This window comes from Strigops habroptila, chromosome 12 (genome assembly GCF_004027225.2).
Source record: "Strigops habroptila isolate Jane chromosome 12, bStrHab1.2.pri, whole genome shotgun sequence".
NCBI classification, from domain to species: Eukaryota; Metazoa; Chordata; class Aves; order Psittaciformes; family Psittacidae; genus Strigops; species Strigops habroptila.
Window position 1 is genome coordinate 24,234,217 of NC_044288.2, and position 20,518 is coordinate 24,254,734.

At 37.7% G+C, this 20,518-nt stretch overlaps 1 protein-coding gene across 1 annotated transcript in view; it reads right to left on the minus strand.

The window, feature by feature from the left end:
• Positions 1–20,518, minus strand: part of DOCK2 (dedicator of cytokinesis 2) — a 171,249-nt gene that overhangs the window by 48,300 nt on the left and 102,431 nt on the right. The window contains exons 29-30 of the mRNA XM_030503652.1: positions 20,420–20,514; positions 3,976–4,054 (exon numbers count right to left, since the gene is read on the minus strand). Coding sequence (XP_030359512.1) covers positions 3,976–4,054; positions 20,420–20,514 — 174 coding nt within the window. The remainder of the gene's footprint in view (positions 1–3,975; positions 4,055–20,419; positions 20,515–20,518) is intronic.

The following is a 20,518-nucleotide window of genomic DNA, read 5'->3' on the forward strand; positions in this document are numbered from 1 at the left end:
AACCAGCAAAAAACACCAAGATTGCGTCTCCTTCAAATCTCTATGTATGTTGAACACAGCTGGAATACCTGCAATGGCTTTGTTTCCAAAACAAAATTGTCTTTACTAGTAGAATCTGGTAACAAAAAGCCAGTTCTACCCTTCAGCGTCCCACCACGGCCCCTGCAGAAACCCCCAAACACCAAAGCCAACTCACAGCACAGATCCTGTAAAACTACCTAACAGGATCCTGGCTCATGAGCACCAGTATGTGAGAAGCAGTGGGGATCCTGCCTGGCTGAGAAGACAGTGCTGCAATCAATTAAGAGAATCTTTATGAATATTAGTATAAATGCCATATAAATATCTATAGTATTTAAATATTGTGTAGTAGTATACGATAGGATATTACTGAGAGCAAATAGAAAAAAAAAAGTAGAGGGGAAAGAAAATATAAGCAATTTACAATCACACAGGTAAGATATTTTATTGACACAAAATGCCACGAAGAAGTCAAAGGTAAAACTCAACACTACTAAGACATATATTGTTCCTGGTCTTCAGAGAAAAGCCTAGCCTCAGACCTGCTTTCCTAACTTACTTTTTGCATTTTTCTTGTATACCATCAATATATCTCCTTACACTATCTCAATATGCTCATTCTGAACAAAGATTCTTAAGCTATTAAGCTTTCCATAGTTGCAAACCTTCAGTGACACAATTTACACTTGAGTGAACTTTTCCTAGTTGCATACACAGTAGGTGTATGTGGAAGGAAACCTGAGCGGTCAGCTAAGCAAGCTCCATAGGCCAAGGCAAGGTCTGCTAACCTTCCTCAGACAGGTCTCTGTTGCATCCATTCTTTAGAATCTTTTAAGTGAGAAATATCTCCCAGCCTTTCTAGATAATGTGTTTCAATACATACCTGTGTTTGTGTCTAACATAAATGCAAGTCAATAACCTATTTCAAATACAAAGACATGAATAGATTATAAACTGCTAAATGTTGAAGTATGTTACCTCTTTCAATAATTTCTACTGAAACTTCAGATTTCTGTGTACTAAATCTTCATATTGCAGTTTACTTCCAGTACTGCAGAACACACATTACGGCAGAAAACTCAAGAGCTCATCACTGCTGGCCTGGGCACAGTTTTGCCAGGAAACTTTTTTCCTCCATTTAACGAGCTCCAAAAGAGCAGCAAAAATTTCTTCATTGATTTTGTCTAGATTTAAAACAGCATTTTTTAGTTGCTCGGTTACTTCACAGTCTACTTGTTTAGTTTGGTTGTCTGCTATGTACTGTCATGTAATCACTCAGCCAAGTGACAAATCCTCAGATCTACTTGACTGTGCTTTAAATCCCTTTTTAAAAATATGTTACTTAAGCCTTTTCTTCAACTATTTGTGAATAATCAGATTTGAAAACACCATCCTACAAACAGATTGATTCATTCATTTATAAAGAACTTAAAGATGCAACTTAGAGATACACATCCCTATTTTTGCTATCCTGATATATTCCATTTTTGTAGTTTAAATTACCCTTAATCAGGAATATTACAATAGTTGTCCCTGGTTTAGCTTCCAAATTCTTCAGACCTCATTCTTGCTGCCTGTGCTCAGGAGCGACTGGAACTTCACTCATCCCTTTGTCTTTGAAACCAGAAATCAACAGGAGACTAGATTGCCTGAAGGCTGCTGCCTATTGCATCACTGACCCTCAAACAGACACTTCTTGTTTTGTGCTTGTGTTTTGTTTGGGTTTTTAAGTGAAATTCCATTTGTTTCACAGAAACTCCATATACAACTACTTATTTAAGTTATTAGTTCTGCTGTAGTCACTTTTCGCTCTTTGTTCCTGTCTATTGTGACTCTATACTTCAGAGCATTTAAAGACAATTTTATAACTCTAAGGATAATGTAGTGTGTTTAGGAAGGTCACAGACTACTCTTATCATAAAAGGCTCTAGCATAGTTAGACAAAATTATTGTTAGAAATGAAGTTGATCCTCAGAAAAGGAAGAGGGTGCACTAAGGGGCCTCTCAAGTTCCTCATTCATAACACATATAGGCTATAGTGCTTCTGTATAGTCAAGTTTTCATAGCCTGAGTAGTTGCAAGACACTGATTTATAGATTCTTTTCAAAAAATTAAAATACGAAAAACAGTAAAAGAACCTTTGAAACATTAAAAGCTCCAGCTATCATCGATCTGAATACATACATATGAGTGGGAATTAAAATGTGAATTTTTAATTAAGGAAATTAGACAAGATGCTCTGCATTATTCAGACCTTTAGTCCAGTCGCAGCTTTCTTAATAGGTATATTTAGGATACTGTGAGAAGGGTTTCAGTGCTTTTATTCATGGAAGGAAATTAATGTATCTCCCTGACTTGTACTATAAGTCTCTTGTGAAAACTGTAATGATCCAACAATTCTTTAGATGGCACTACTTATTTCCTATATTGTTGTTTAGCTTACTCAAAGCCTCCAGGTATTTGACTGTCATGAATGCCAAGTCAAGTCAAGCCATGAATAAAAGAGCAAGCATTAATACATTCCCTTGAACTACAAGGTTCAGTGTTGAACTACAATGTTCCTGGTTGCTTGATAACATTTGGGAATGCACAGAACTGCCACAGGAAACATCTGAAATAACAGTTGTAGGTTTAGGCTGCTGCTGTAACATTTAGAAGAGGCAGCGTACACCTTCAAATGTTGACAGATACACAGTGTTTCTAGCAGTCAGTGGTATTGGTAGCCTACACATACTGATGTCCACCAGACCTGTTTTATTTGCTTTTAAAAGATACTGACACATTGTGCAGTAAAAATGATCAAGTGTTATAGAAATAATAGGTTACAAAGTGGTTGTTAGTAAATTGACACAGCCTAAGAGAAATTATATCATAAGTATGCCAAAGATGTGGAGGCCATTGTAACTGAGTATGAACTGAATGGTTTTTACCTTTCTTTTTACTATTGTCTTTTCAACTCTTCCTGTGTAACACCTGACATGACTGCTCCAGCTATTTGTGATGGAGGTGGCTTATGTTAAGGAGAGAGACACCAGTACCCAAACAGTTCTTGGCATAAGCCTAAACATTCACGTGCAGTAGAATCACTTATACCAGATTGCAAGTTGCAGGATTAACAATAAAATATAAAACCAAAGAAATGAAGACAGAGCCCTGAACCTTTTCTGAACTTCATGGCAGGGTCAGTAAGTTATTATCTAACAAACAGATTAGATTTTTGCAATCAATCAGGAGCATTTTTTGCCTTAAAACATTTACTGTTAACGACAGTTATTATAAACAGTGAAACAGAGTAAGTTTTCATACTATACTTTGTTATTGTGTTTTCTATCTATAGCACACACCATAATCAGGCAGCATTCAGTGACACATGCTGATTCTAAATCTGTATTTATATTTTAATAACAACTTAATGAATGTGAAAAGTACAGGCATTTTCATTTTTATCTGAAGCAAGCCGAACATATGGTAAAATGCATGACCAAATAGTGAAGTTACAAAGAATAATACTGAACAAACTGAAAAAGCTGCCCTAATTTAAAATTATTTCAGAAAGAATTGCTACTAAAATAACAGGAAAATAAAATGAAGATAGACTTATAAGGGAGGACTACAAGTTAAAAAAATAAATTCTAAGTACTGTAGGATAATCAAATCAAGTTAAGCTCTTTCTGCCCTACATACAGAGAAGCGACATTGCAAAGGCTATGTGCAGAAAGATTGCCTTTCTGAATATGCTTGGCTGGCTAAGAAAAAAAAAGAACAGAGTTTTCTGCTTGCCAGTTCTGAGAGAATCTCAGTACAAACTACTCTGCTTGGGTGCATTATTTTAAATAATCGAAGTATGATTTCAGTCCTGCCACACTGAAATCCACACTCATTTTGGTACTGACATGAAGTGTCAGAAGGGGCTCTGACAGACCAGAATAGTTACTTGACAGCTGAAATACTTACTTGGACTTCAAAATTCATATTCTCCAGAAATTTCTGGTTCATTGTCTCTGCAAATCTGTTGATGGCTCTCAAGAATACCCTTAAAAAAAAAAAGCAATGTTACAGGTAAGTGAATGTAATCTCTGGGAATCTACTCCAACCATACTGGCGGAAACACATTTAAACACTGAACACACTAGAAGAAGTACATTCACACATACATGAACACAGCAGATGACATTCTGTGCAATGGAATGTTATTTATAGGCTGTCATACGTTAAAAACATAAGTACGCAATTGTTTCTTCATTCAAAAAGTTTCTTGATCCCCATATAAAAATTCAGACAATGTAATCTCTTTTTCCCCACTGCACACTGCATTGCACTCCTGAGAAAACATAGAGAGCAACTTTCAAACACAATTTTACTTTCTATTTGACAAACCCAAATCATTTACAAGCATTATTGCCTCCTCCTCCCGGGCTTGGCAGCTGAAAGAGTTCCTGTACTTGCATTATTAGTTAGGAGCTGCCATTGCATTTTCCCAACTCAAAGATATTCTGTGCAGCTCTTGATTTCCTCAGAGGTTGGGGGTGGGGATCACACCACTGCCCATCTTCCTCCTCAGATTGATTATAAAACCATATTCAAAGCTTATTACTATGGAGTTATTTCTTCCAAGAGGAAGAGAGTGAATATTATCTCTTTGGATTGAAAAGCAGCACCTATTTATGTTCTTTATTAATGCAGCAAGATTAAGGCATGTTTCTAAAACTAAAATCTTTGTCTAATTTTCCAGTCCAGTACCATTGTAAAACAAAAATCAATTTTATCTCTAAATATTTATAAAGCTTATTTAAATAATTCAGTTTAATTCCATTTACAATTTTGAAAACAAGTGATCCATTTCCCTCTGCTTCATAGGTAAAAGTTTTAAAAGTTTTAAGGTAAAATATTTCTAGGGCAAGCTCTGTGGGAGCAAACACGACAGCCAAAAGATGTGAACACAAGGGAAAAAACAATCCAAACTGTTCAAATGCAATGACTGACTGTCAACTAGCTGTCACCAATCAGAGAAAAGGTCTAAAAGGCATAAGGTCCACAACCCCCCCCCACCATCTTAGCATTCATAGCATCTGAAAAAGCAATAATTCAGTAATTAGAATTATTAGCAAAAGATTCAGAGACCACAGGATATCCACATGTTACTATCAAAGGAACACTATCGCTGGTGTTGGATTCTGTGTGGTGTTCTGGTCTCCCGCCTCAACAAGATAAACACATACAAAAATAAGTAAGAGAAGAAAACAAGCAAATAAATGTGACAAAGAAACAATCAAACACATCTAATGTATTGGGCATGACACCTGGTTTCTTTAGTCAGGGGACACTCTATGTCTGAGAAGGGACATGGCAGAACCTATAAACTCAGAAGCACCATGAAGATGAGAGACCTACTGTTCACCATTTCTCATACAAGCATTGGAGAGCACTGAACAAAATCAGTGTGCATTCAAATAAGCAAAGAGAGAGGTTTTATGCTAGTCTTGCTCAGCTATGCAACTCATTCTTACAGGATGCTGTGAATGCCTGAATTTTATAGTGGCTTAGAAGTGATTAGACAGATCAAAGGCGAAGGGAAGGGAGGACTACTAAATGTCATTCCTCACCGGAGGCTGGGAGAACACAGCAAACAGTGCTACTTCTTCCCAGCTCTGCTGTTATACTGTTCCCTAGGCAGCTGTTCATGAGCTGCTACCAGAAGCAGAACAGCCACTGAAAGGAATTTCAGTCTCACCACCACCAAAAAAAAAGAAAAAGAAAAAAATTGCACTGGCTAAATTCAGTTTCTTAATGAGAGGTAAAGCAAAAGTTCATGTTTTGGCAGGGTTATGACAGGGACTGCTGGTTAACCACAACGTAGCAGTCCAAAGAAAAGCGCTTCTTCACCAGGGCAACACCTTGACTAGCCAGATTGAAATCCTTTGTTATGACCCTGGTTTTCCAGGAGGAAAAAATTCTTTGTGAAAACCTAAAGAAGAATAGTTCCTTTGCATCAACATAACATTCCTCTGGACTGCTGATGTGATAAAGGAAATAGTCATTTATATGCAGTGTTACATCTTGCCAAGTCCTTTCGTTTAATGTGGTCAGAAGGACACCACAGTATTAACTACAATGATACCTGTGGCACTGGAAGATATCAGGCTTCTAAAGATGCTGTGTTGCTCTGCTGCATTACCACACACATTCAGATGAGCTTCTCTCCAGTGGTCTGGACATAGTCTGGTCTCATCTTCTAAAACTATCTCAGCTAATCCTGCCAGCTGAGTTAAGGGTATGAGCTGTGAAATGCTGCCATCAGATCACCTCAAGTTCAAGAAACCTAATTTTGCTCAATACTGCTCTTGCAGGTTATCGCCACTCTCCTACACAACCTCTATGTACTCGCCAACTTGACCCCTGTACCCACTGCAATTCTAGCCTTTGTTGGTCTGATCAGGCTGTTGCACTTCCTTTTTAGCCTTTTATGTGATCAACTCTTATTCTGGAAGATGTGATTTCCTCTGGAGCTGCCCTACACTACCCACAAGCAAATAAACACAGTCTTCCCTAAAGCTGCACACTTACGTGTACATTTATCTCTACAGAACTGCTGGATGCTTGACACAAACAGTTTAAGATTTTGCAAAAAAAGGAGATTCTAAAAAGAATGGTCTACTTTAGACAGCACAAAAATTACACAGCAAGGCAGAATCCCAGGCACCCACATGTTATTCTATCTGTCAGCAGCCCCGTCAGTCTTCTGAGTAGGAGTTTGGGGTCAGGGTGTTTTTAGCATCATGTCTTTTCTCTAGAACTATATTGCTCTGGATTCTCCTTTGATTTACAAAGTATATTTCCTGCCAACTCACATAATAAAGTTCTCCAGCTCCAGCTGCTCAGAGGTGGCATTTCCCTTCACTCTAACTCTTTGGATGGAGTAGAAGTGGGAGCCCTCCATTTCTGATTCCCCAAATTCTCTGTATTTACACACTACTCCAGCACCTACAGTGGAACATGTCATGCAACTATCCTGTTTGGGCAGAATCTGCTATGTTGCTGATAATTTTTCTTACATTAAAAACCCCCACACTTTTAGGTACTTTGACTTTTAGCACAGAAATACCATGCAAGATACAGTAGAAATAATCATAACACACACATGAAATTTATTAGTGCCAATCTATTTCATAATATGGACATACTGTGTGTCATATTTATATATTTTGTGAAGAGCTTGTGGTTTAATGTTAGCCATACAAGCAAAGCCTCAGGGTCTCCTGAGAAATATTGATGTACTTAATGCCCAGTAAAAATTACTGATAATATTTAAAATATTTATGGTGTTCTATACAAGATAGCTCACATGTGAGCTATCTTCTGTGACTACCCTGTTTGTTCTCATGGATATTTTTATCTGACATAGCGGAATGACACGTTTGCAAGAAGCCCGCAGTAATTCCAGACTGTCAGGTTCCAAATATTTCGATGCATTTGTATTTTGCCTAAAGGGTGTATCTATTTCTGTCATTGGAAGTCACTTAGGCAGAAGGTTTGAGTTCTATTCCTGGCTGCTGCCAATGCCATGCTGTCCTACCTGAATGACTCCAGTTCTATATGCCTCAGTCTCCCCTTCCACCAAAAAGGGACAATTAACTAGTAGGAAGTAGGAACACAAGTAGGAAGCTACACAGATACTTAGGAAACACTTGGAGATTTTTATGAAAATGAAAGAAGGTATAATTTTAGTAATAATTAAAACACAATAACTATAGCGTATCCCTGTTTAAAGACCTAAACATTGATCCAGAAGGAGAGAGTTAAAGTCATTGACTGGAGAAGTCAGCATTCCTTTCATGATTATTCATAACATCAGTTCTCAATTACAACTGACCTAACAGAGAAGCTACAGCTAGAAAAGAGAAGATAGAAAAAGCGTGCCCCAGAACAGCTCAGAAAACACAATAGGTACTGTCTGACCTCGGAAGAAGTTACTGAGGAAAATTACTGGAAGGGTTTATCTTTTCACAATGTACTAGAACTTCATTTCTCTTGCTCCTGTAACAGATCATTGGAGCTTACCTTTTCTCTGAACTTGAGGCTTGGTGCTCAGTTTTGCTTTGCAAGCTCAGACTGATCTAGAGTGACTAAAGGAGTGGATCTTTATTTCTCATACAGATTATGTCATGAGGTGGTTTTCCTGTTTAACATTCTTCTTGTCACATTTTCCCTTAATTTTAATCATCACACAGGACTACAAATTGTTCTTTCAGGTGTTAAACTTCACTAACTTTTCTACATTTACTTAATAAGAAATTAATTTTTTGTAAGTTTAGATAGTTGTGATCTAAAATTGTTGAAATTCCTTTACTCACAGTAATTTCCATGATATTTACTGAGTTTATGGGAATTGATGCTCCTAATTTACTGTTTATACCTACCTCTTGGGCCTGGAGATTTATGTATGATCTACACAGGCCAGTCGCTGGGCCCAATCTGGGTATAAAAAGGCAAGGTTTTGGCATCAGACAGCAACAGAATCACCATGGTTCAACTGCTGCTATCTCCCTTAGCTTCCTAGATTTCTGCTTTGCTTCTACTGTACTGTCAGAGAAATTGCTTTCAAATTTTGGCTTGAAAGAAAGCCTAATGAGTAGAATTCTGTGCAACAGTACTTAGGTTCAAATACTTAGATATATGTTCCAAATAGGGATAAAACAATACCATAAGTACTTCATATAAATAATGTAAGACAGAGAAAACTGAAAAATCATCCTAATATTAAAATGTGGTTTCAAAGTGATGCTCCCTCAAAATAAAACAAACCCACAAAAAATCCAACCAAAAAAACCCCAAACAAACCAAAACAAAACAGAGGTGCTGACATGAAGCAAAGAAACAATTTTGTATTCAGAAACAACATGCTGTTAATCAAAGAAGGATTTCAAGGCTATTCCTTAGAAGATGATGACTCTATTTAACAGTAAAATAGGTCTGCATATTGTCCTTGCTTTTGAAGTGCAAATAGGTGATAAACCTCAAATATAGATTTGGAACTCCAAGTTATTTTTACCAAAAAAGTTAGAATTAGTGCATCAGCTCCTTGCAGCAGAAAACAAAGAGATGTTCACAGTAAAACAAAACCAACAACAAAAAACACCCAAACAAAGAAGGAATCCCCCTTAGACAGGCATTGCCTGTTCTTAGGTGGCTTTGAAAAAGCTGGCCTTTTTCTGCGCCTAGTTTCAGACTCAGATGCTTCTGGCTCCTCAAAGTTATTTTGGGAAAGGTGCCTAAATCAGGTACAGAATTACAAACCTTCCCAAAATGATGAATTGCCCTTTCCTCTGACTCTTAACAGGATTTTTTTTCCAGCAGTGGTCCAGCAGCAGTGAGATTCTCTTCAATGCCTTTTCAAGTTCACGAGGCTCTAAAATTTGGGAGTTCGCTGCTGCAATTTTGAGATGAGTAACGCAGATATTGAGTGAAGGCTGAATTAATTCACTTAGGTGTTTATGAGCATCAACTCAGACTCATGCTTGCTGTATCACATTTGCTGTGATGCAATGACAGGTGGAAAAAGTTAATCACGTACAAATGTCTATCAGATAATCAGACACAGAAAAGTAGAGATAAGCTTTGAAAGAATATTATTTCCTATGTCATTATGAAAGTTCTTACTGAAAGAAACCATTATAATGATGGAATATATGTATTTTTCAAGTCATGTCTGAAAAGCAATGATGACATTCTTAAAAGAAGACCATTCTTAAAAGTCATAACTTCTTCCCACAAACCCTTTTGTGGGAAGTGCTTTTCTTTCAGAGACTTTGGTCCACAAAGTCAGAAGGAGTTACACTAACTTCGGTTTGGCAGGCGATTTTTTTTATATCCAAAGGCTGATCAATCACCACTTTCATTGGTGAAGCCTCTTCCTGCTTGTGTGCAAAGCTACAACGTGGTGTGTTAAATAAAGAGACCAACAACATGGGTAAGACCCAAACCCAAATGCTGATCATTGTCACTGGCTGAAACTGTGATCAGCAATTATCAACTAAACCTGGAAGATATGAAATCTACAGAAAAGAGCTCAGAGAAGCAACCGGTGTGACAGAAGAGGTTAAAAATGCACATTTACTTTTTCAGTGACCAAAACAGAGGAGCAGGAGAAAGCCTGAGAAAAATGATGAAAAGATAGTAACAAAAATCTATACAAAACAACAGCAGAAATTATCTCCTGAGAGCGTGGCAAGCTATCGCTGATTAGAAACAAAGGGCAATGCAAGATGGAAACACTATTGCAAACCTTGTAGCTATGTGAAGCCTGGTTATTAAGAGCACCATAATGGTAAAACTCAGGAAGTAAGAGGATTACTCCCATGGAAACTGGCAAAATACGGCCAGTAGTGCAAAGAATGTAGTATAATTAATCATATTTCTCCCTTGTGTCAATTCAGTATCGCTATAGACTGAGTAATATTTATTTTGTACATTCATATTGAATCCTAACGATAAAGCAATTGTCATTCTCCTAAATTTCCAATGTATGGCCAGAGAGTCTATCTAAATAGCATTATCAGAAAATAACTGCTTAGAAATCACTGCTGTCCAGCTTCTCTTGTCTCATTTATAAATGTTTTGTTATGTACAATTCATTTCCTTTATTAATATTATTTGAAAGTTTATCTTGGATAGCTATGTCAAGCATACAAAAACACTACATGCTGTAAGATATCAACTGGGCAGCAGTACAACAGCAACAGCCAGAGGAAGGCAAGAATGAGCAATTGCTTTAATACTTCACTGTAGAAGCTAGATTTCCGTTCAAGATCTCTTGACTTTGCCCAGAGTCTCTGTAGCTTTTCCTTCAGCATCTCCCTAAAGCATGCTTTAACGACTGCTTATCTCCCATTTAGGAATCAAAATACATTTTCAAAAATGTACATTAGGTGCACATTTATGGCAAACTCTTGAAAAATCTGATGTTTAGGACACTTTAAGAAACTTCCCAGCTTGAAAACTAAGTGCACAAAAAGCTGTCTAATGGACTCTGGTATAAATCACTTAGTTGGAAAGATATTTTCAGTAATTTGCCTTGTATTGGGAGCAGTTTCTCGCTTCAATCTACTCTCCTCTTTAGTGTATTCTAGCTAATAGTCTGCAGAGTAGAAACAATCTGAATTTAAAATGAAATTAAAGATCACATGGTGTCATTGGTCCTAGGCCAAGACTGGGAATAAGATGAAAAGCTGAAAACCGGTTAGTAAACATGAATGTGATGACATGGTATATCAGGATGTCATACACTACAGGAAACTCTTAGGGCCTTCACTTTTGAAGGAAGTTTGAATTGATATTGTGAAATTACTTCTCCGTTCTTCCACTGGTTTTCCACCTATTAACACTAATTTACGATGACTGTGATGTTTGCACATATCATTTAATCCTTATTTCTATACAGCTAAGAATGGTGCGGAAGTGATACTTCAGTAAACACACTCTCATGGCTGTTTCTAGGGCCTATTTCTAGAAATTCACATCAAAAATAAAATTGGAGAATTACATGAAGCTAATGGATAACACTGTAGGTTTGTTTGCTTGGGTTTGAGGTGGTTTTATTTAAGTAGCTCTGTATTTTATTCGTAATCTCACCATAAAACATTAAAGGTAAAATGTAGTATATGGGCTTTGCTTTTTCTTCTCCCCCATCACATTAGCTTTCTGCATTTTAAATCCCTTCCCTATACCTGCATTATATTTGTATTTATAGTACATGTACTTTCGATTTCTCAGATATTCTTGTTGAAAATATTTAGTGAATACCTTTTATCTTTCCTTTTAGGGAATCCTGGCTTTATCAGAAGTGAAGAACAGGATCTCTCATTACAGGTACAGACAACTATGCATCTGCCTCTTGTCTAATTGCTGCCTGCCTGAGCTTAGTACTTTACAGCACAAACTTTATCAATGCAGAAGCTGCACTGAATCAGCACAGTATGAATTTTAAAGCAGATCATTATGCATAACTAGCAGGTTATTTTGTGATGCTGCTGTATAAAAAATATGAAAATAACTGTTCAAAATAATGCTAAACATAAGAAAATTTTATATATTTAATTTCCCCAAAATCCCTTCTAGGTAAGAAGTGCTGGCTGAAGTTACTCATTTGCACCTATATTCTACAGAGTGGAAAATACTACTCATTGTCTTACCCCCCAAATTATTTACTAAAATTAAAATACCTGAAAACATAAAAAGAATATTTTAGAACAAGGCACATAGCAAAGAACCTTAGAGATTTCTATCTGTGAATCAAAGTTACATCCAGAAAAATAACAGTATCTTACTGACTTGCTGAAAACATCAAAGTAACAAGTTGTTTTTCTGTGTTGAGTTGCTCTCTCCACTGAAGTTTTGCTTTTAGCTCAGGACATCCCCAGAAGCAGGCGCATCCTAGCAGTTGATGCCATGGAAGATGAGATGATGCTCTGTAGTGGGAGTGGGAAAGGGGTATCTCACAGCGTGTTTTCTCTGCATTTTAGATAAAAGACTAGATGACTGCAGTCAGAACGCGGCGTGCATCCACTGTGTATCCCAGCCATGATATGCAATAACGTGTCTTGCTGAGTGGATGATCTGCTGCAGTCGCCACATAATTAAGTGTTTAGATTCTTGGTAAGCAGATAATTCCACCACATGGGTAACAACAAGCAACATGCAGAGTTAGTGCAGAATAAGCATCTTGAAGTATTTGGTGCTAGAAAGATGCAGTGATTGAAAATTAGGGTTACATTAGACACAAACACCTACAGATAGAAGACATTCTCTCTGCTAGGCTCATAGCTGACAGCAAAGCATTAAAGGACTGAGTCAGACTTATCAGCCACAGCTGGAAGTGTAACTCTCCATGGAAGTAAATTTACAACCTGCAGTGAAACAACTGCCGCTTCTCTTTAACTGCTTTACTCCTTTTCCCAGGACTAACCTTATGCCATTTGCCCTAGTTACAAGTACTTTTGTAGGGACTGGGGAAAACAACTGGGAAACAGAGTTACCTTGTTGTAATGGCAAGGAGTTAGATGATACAAATTTGAGAATCCTAAGACACTGTATAGCAAATAGCCCAGCAAGAAAAACAATCAATCAATAAATAAAATGTCCTTTGCCTCTGAAAGAAACTTTATATTACAGGGAAACCGCATTTCAGCACCGACATTTTCAGTCTCATAGCAAAACCAAACTGTCCAAGGACACATCTTAATGTTATACATGATTAAAGAAATGACTAAACAGTACAAACTGTTTGAACTTGTTATACTGCTTCATTAACTCTCTTGTGCACATGTGCACAAAGGAATATTTTCATTAGACATTTATACCTGTTGCTTAAACTACTTTTCCGTATATTAAAATTACACAGCTGTGCAATATGCCATAAGCCCACATGGAAATGCATTCTGACCCCCTGAAAATTCAAATTCAAGCCCTTAAGAAAAACAACTGCATTTCTGTCAAGTATGTTTAGGCCAGTCAGAAGTTGCCAGAGGAAAAGGAGATCAAAGAAAGGAGTTACTTGCATGCAACAGCTCAGCCTTCTAAATTCTGCCTCACTTGTGCAAAATCAACTGCAACACCATCATCCAACTTTAGCTACATAAATGCAGCTTAACTCCCAATACATCTTCGAAAAAGAACAATAAAACTAACTTAAGATACTTGTGTTATCTTTTTCTTTTTAAGCATAAATAAATAAATGCCCTTTTTATTCTCTGCAAAACAAATAATGAGCTAAGCAATGTTTTAAGCACTCTGTTGAAGCATAGATGGAGAGAAAATACCTGAGTTTTCTTCTACATTTCCTATGACAGCAGAACCACTTCATAGCAATAATCAAGGAAATAAAGTTGAAGAGGAGAGGGTTTTCCTATTTTCATGATTAAAATGTTATTCTTGATTTGAGAATCTCATCACACTTGTTATAAATTTAACAGCATATTATAGCACCAGATGCAGAAAAGGGTAATACAGACTCTTAACAGCTGAATTTGTGTACCTTGTGTACAGTCTTAGTGCCTGTGAATAGTCACAGTACCCACTGACATAAGTACACACATCACAGTATTAAATATTTCCAAAACATGAAAATATGACAAGCTTTCATTTCCAGATAGGTGGAAGACTCTGAATTAATTTGATATTAAACTGAGAATTTAATTAATTTGGGAGGTTTCTCCCTTCCAATGTGAGATATTCTATGGCTCTGCAATCTAGTGAGTTGGTAGTAGCAATACAGTCTGCAGAGGTCTCTCAAACTTCTTGCTTGAAAAAGGCATGTTTCCCTATGTTCTGCCAACTGTGTTCAGTTTCCCTTCTCTCCCAACTTCTATTACAAATACTATTCTCCCATAGTAGGCTTAAATGGGGACTACAGCTGTGCAGGTTTTCTCTTCAGAAAATTAAAAAAAAAAGCAGTCCAACAGCCACTGTTGTTACTTAAAGGTTGAGGCTATGCCTTTAAAAACACCATCTCCTCATAAAGCAACATTTTGTCAAGTTTCACAGGACAATACGGTAAGCAGCTACTACTTCTGAGAGGACTTTTTCTATCCAAAGGTAGACTTGTTCAGAAACACACGTACATGGAGTGTGGAAAACATGCTTTTCCAAAGTCAGGTTTAACAGAGCCATTCACAGATGACCCATGAAAAAAAAAAAAACCAACCCAAAAAAAGAAGGAGGGTTGGAACCGCTGCTGCCCTTTTCTGAAAAGCAATCCCTAGAGTCCCTTGCTTGGTGACAGGTAGGAACTTATCCTGCCTCATTTCACTAGCTGGCCAGGAACTAATGATACCGACAGGATCTCTAGTTCCTGGCAGTGTGAGCGATGGTGAGGCACTTGGGGATGCAGGTGGCACTGATGTGAAGCCATGGTGGGATTTTGCTGAGTTAATAAAGCTGCCCAGACAGGTGAGTTACATGAGAACCAGGTCTTGAGGGTGTTACAAAGCATTTATCAGCAAATAAGCAACTATTTTTAGCACGTATAATGAAAGGAAATTGGCAATATTTCCTGCTCTGTTGCCAAATACCTGCAGTGCTAAACCTTTGAAGTTCAATTTTAAAGGGGCTGGGGAACACTTGGCTCCAACAGATGTCTGAAAACACATACACAGGCAATGAAAACATGTTTTAGAAAAAGCCTAACTACTGGTGTTAGAAAATAGCCTTCAGTGTTCTCTCACTTGAGTTTTTCCACAAATAGGATCTGACCTTGAAATGTGCTGGTGAAAAACATTTCCTTTTCTTTCTAAATATGTCAGCGAGGTTCAAACCCCAACTCAAATGGACAGACAAACAAAGAGAGTGCTTACTAAGCCACTTCGGACTGGACATCAACTGAAACTGATTCCAGGTACTAATTATGGTAAGATCAAGTGCCTAAGAAATTACCATTTCAAACCCAGAACAGAAGGAAGGGTTCGTGAATAGTTTCCCTTTAGTTGCTAACTCCCCATATAATTTCTTTTATTTGGTGAATTCGACTCCCTATGCACTCCAATGTTGATAATAAGATAGGGGAATTTCCTGGGAGGAATGATGTGTCTCTAAATACAAATTATGAACAGCTGAGAGAAAAGCAAACTATTTCGTATTACCTAATCCAGCAAAGCAGTTCCCCACGAATGCCGTGTACCTAGAAATTACTACTTTTAGTAAGCTAATAACCAATAGTGTAAGTACTGTAAGTGGAATAAAGTGCACATACAAGCAACATCAACTAGTAGGAAGTGTGCAAAAAGCAACCTTCATTAGAAGAAAAGTTAATTAAATCTACCATGGAGGATCACAAAAATAACTCGGATATTATATTCTTATAATCCTCAATGAGGATTTTACTATTTCCCAAAGTGTTCTGCCCCACCTACCATGCCACAAAAAAGTGTACTTCCCATCTTGCTGTTAGTGGAAGGGGAGGAGGAGGAGAATTGGAGCTCATTCCCCTTTTTCATTCTCAGTTGCTAATAGAATACTCCCAGTACAGTGGGACTAGTATACACAGCCTCTGCCTCCTTCAGATGGGCTTTGGGAATCAGAACATGCCTTGAGAGCAAACGACATTATTCAGAAGTGATTTAAAGTAATTTAAGTTAAATCATTCCATCTTGATACAGGCAAAGCTTGACTAAGTTTAGTCAATCAAGCCTCTACTCTTGTTCTTTCAATTCACCTACCACAATCTCTCCTGGACATGAATGTGTCCATCCTCCCTTCCTTTGGCCCTTATAAGAAGTCATTCTTTCTTTCTTTTCCCCTGATCTATGTCAGACATCTAACATTTAGTAGAACTATCGCTGATGTCATAAATGCACTGTCTGACTTTGTTTCTGTATAAGAGTAATTTGAGTAACCTGCTTATTAAGAACACCTTTACTCACAAACAAGACCACACTTGCAGCACCAGTTATGCTCTTCCCTTTCCTCTGCCTTTCAGTAAATGCACTCTGATTTTTACATTCCTGTACTGCAGTATATCCTACAGCAAAACTTTTCCAATGCCCACTTACCTTGCAAGGTACAAAACACAAGGGATCATCTGGGGGAGACTGTCAGGCTCTGTTGAATGCCTGTAGGGAAGAAGTGCCAGTTCCATTCTGCCACTGGCCAGGTTACACAACAGACATGCCTTTCAGCCTGTAACTAATATTTCTGCAAGTTCAGAAAGGGGATACTCTTACGGTAAAATACCTCCTTGAGAGTAAAAAGGTCTGCATGCATGTAGCCTCCTGCTCAGAACAGAGGAATTAAGAGTGCAAAACATCTATGCTAACCCTTTTTCTGGGTTTTATTTTCTTCTCTCACTGTTATTACAAGAGACCCCAGCCTGCTCCCTTGTGACTTCTTCCCTGCTACTTCTCTAGTTTGAAGTACAACATGTTAATAAGACAAATTTAGAAATCTAAATTGGTCTCAAATTTATATCACAGAACACCCATCCCCTCAAAAAAAAAATCAAACAAAAACCCCCAAAACCAAATTTCTATCAAGACTGACAACAAAAGTCTCCCCTCCCAGTTGTTGGTATAACATAAAATTGAGACATGAAAGTAAGATCAATAACTCATTTCCTTATGTAATCTTGGGAACAGCAACATCATCAAAGAGTATAAACAGTGCCAAGGCAATTTAGGTAGGCGATGTGTTTACAGAGCACTGTTAAATAGCTTCTAAACTCGATTTATTTTTTTTTTTTTTTTTAATGCTGACTCTCTTCTTTAAATATTTTCATTTAACTCACCCAGTGCAGGGTAAGGTGTAGAGCAACAAAACCTGTCTGTGCGACATATTGCCCCACAAAGGTCAGAGTCATTAGGAGGCACTAACAGCAAATGCACAGCATGACCAGTGCATTTCTGTTGTCAGTGACTGAGGCAATAGAGATGCCACCAAGTAAATCCCAAGCCCCAAAGGCGTATTCTTTGAACAAGGATTGATACTTCCCCTGCCCCATGGAATAAAGAAAACCGTGTACTTGTGAATAATGCAGATGCTAACAGCATTTCTTAAATGAGAGAAATAGTTTCACATATGAAAGTTTTGATGTGCTTACATACAATAGAAGATTGTTAGCTTCCTTTAATACTAAGCTGATACTTTTCAAGTGTAATCCTTGCTACATTAAAAATAATTGCCAGTTGAAGCACCAACACTGATTAGATTTTACCTTTATAGGCCAAAGACTGGCTCAGACTGAAACACAAGTGGGCTGAAACTAGTATCAGTTACAAAATCTTACCTGGAATGAACATCTTATCTGTATCTGCCCACCTCAGAAAAGGGGTTCGCGATCTCTCCACATGAATGAGTGCACATGAGTGACAAAGTGAGGTTTAGGCACCTGAGGCCTCACTGCCACATCAGTACCCACTAGAAACACAATTCTCACTTTGAATCATGGAACACAAAAAAGAAAACCTTTTCATGTAATATGAAAAGGTATCCAATATCAAAATTTAATATCATACTGCTGTAAGCTTTCTTAGCAAATATTTTCCTCAAGACCAAATATTCTCAGGAGATTAAGAGCTTTATTAAGTATCCTCTGTTCTCTCTTTTTCAATACTATAAAACTGGAAGAGTGAAATTACGTAACTGTGACATTTCAAATAAACAGTATCTATGGACTTTCAAGGCCAGATTGGACGGGTCTTGGAACAACCTGCTTTAGTGGAAAGTGTCCCTGCCCATGGGAGGAGGTTGGAACTGGATGAGATTTAAGGTCCCTTCACATCCAAACCATTCTGTAATTCTATTACCGCTAAGTTAACTGGAATCTATGCATCTTTTGACTTGACTTCATTTTTAGACTAGTCCTTCTGAGACTCCTAGCAAACTCAATGTTACTGCCATTTCTACGAAACTAAATTAATCATAGTACAGGTGATCAAAAAGTGGTAATGAAGTGATTTTTTTACCCAAAACAAAATCCCGTTCAGTGACATTTTTAGCCATGATTTGCACTAAGTATGAAGAGGCCTATTGCAACCTTTCAGTTCTGAAAAGGGGCCTATAAGAAAGATGGAGAAAGACTTTTTAGCAGTGGCTGTTGTGATAGGACGACAGGTGTTGGTTTTACACTAAAAGAGGGAGATTCAGGCTGGATGTGAGCAAAAATTCTTTACAAGGGTGGTAAAACACTGGCACAGGTTGCCCAGAGAGGGCGTGGATGAGCCATTCTTGGAGGCATTTAAGGCCAGGCTGGATGTGGTTCTGGGAAACCTGATCTACATGGTGAGGTCCCTGCTCATTGCAGGGGGGTTGGTCCCTTCTAACCCAAACTATTCCATGATTTCATAAGAGGAGGAAACCCAGAAAATAAAAAAAGAACTCCACAAGGTAAAGTGGTCACATGCCCATGGCTGCTTTTCTGTTCAATTTCTTCTGCATACATAGATGCCTGTTAAACCTCTGCGCATTCAAATTGTAAGGAAACTCTTCCTCACAATTTCCACAAATAAATACATTGAACCAACTACCTTTGTTTACAGCAGCCATGTGTTTTACATTCTCAGCCCAAGCCTCCCTTGCTTTCCTCTGTTATAGACTAGAGACATAAAAAGGAAAAAGCCAGTACCCTCAGAATGGCTAGGAACAATTATGAGGAAATAAATCCTCACCTAACCTATCCCGTACCCTATGTACTAGCCTTTTCTTGCTGCCAAAAACATTCATTTCTAACTGAAGCCCATAATAACCAAACAACCTCACACCTCAAGAGAAGAACATTTCCTTTACTCTTCAAACAAGCAATATTTCAAAGACACTCTGAAGAAATACATCTGTGAAATGGTGGTCCAGCTGTCTGAAACCATTCTCAGTGTGGAGATACACAAAGATCACTTCCCATTTTGTTCCAATTCAGTATCCCATATACATAAATGATATATAAAAATATATATATCCCATATATATAAACGATAAATTGAAAAGAGCTCTTGTGTCAGCAAAATCTATATCACATGAAACTTCACTTACATCGCTTGCAATCCTAAAACCATGACAACAGAGGCCCTGTGGCTTAACAGAGATCAAACAATACTTTGTTTATCCCACCATCATTTCTGATGACACCAAAGCAGACAGATCATAGCTGTGGGTAAAGGTGTATAATCTGCACAGTTTATGCCCACAAGGTATTTCCTTCAGTCTATTTTATAACAGAAGAGTACTCAAAGATGTCTTATTAATAGCAAACTCTCATAAAGCAAACAATAGGGAACATGATAAATTTGATTATACAAACTTTACTTAGATGCTGTCTTGATCTACAGAGGCAACATACCTGAGGTTTTAGTAATTGCTCATGACAAAACCCGAAACAACTCATAGTATAGCAACACATTTCCTCAATGATGTGAGCTACAGCAAGCACCAAGGATCCAACTTCCTACAAAGAGTGTGTTGTGCTCAAATATTGTCTTTATCCTCAGATCTTTCAACAATCCAAGTACCATATTAGTTCAGAAAGAAATCTGTGTTCGATGATAGTTGTGTCACAATGAAGTGGCTGACATATTAGTGAGGACATTCTAACCATGTGCAGAAATTGTACTTTTAAGATTCAACAGGCTTTTTACAGTTTGGCTTCTGTTGACTGTCAACATGGAGACCAACGACATACTTGCACTTTACTGTTAGTTAATTTGCTTTTTCCTTTCCACTGTAAGTGTACTTCAAGCACAGGCAGCTAGCTATTTAAAGTCTTGTCAGTGAATTATTTCAGATTATGACCTTCTTGATATTCAGCAAACTGGAATGACATAATTCTCTTAGACTGCACAGCAAAACTTTATGTAAGCTCTGAAACAAGTCACTTTTCACAAACACATGGAATATGAGCACTCATCCTCCAGTCCCATTTTACCTGTTCTGCACCATGCTCATTGCCATCCAGTCTGAAGGGTAAACATTCTTCCCAATGAGATCTTTGAACATTATGAATGTTTCCATCAAGAAGTCCTAG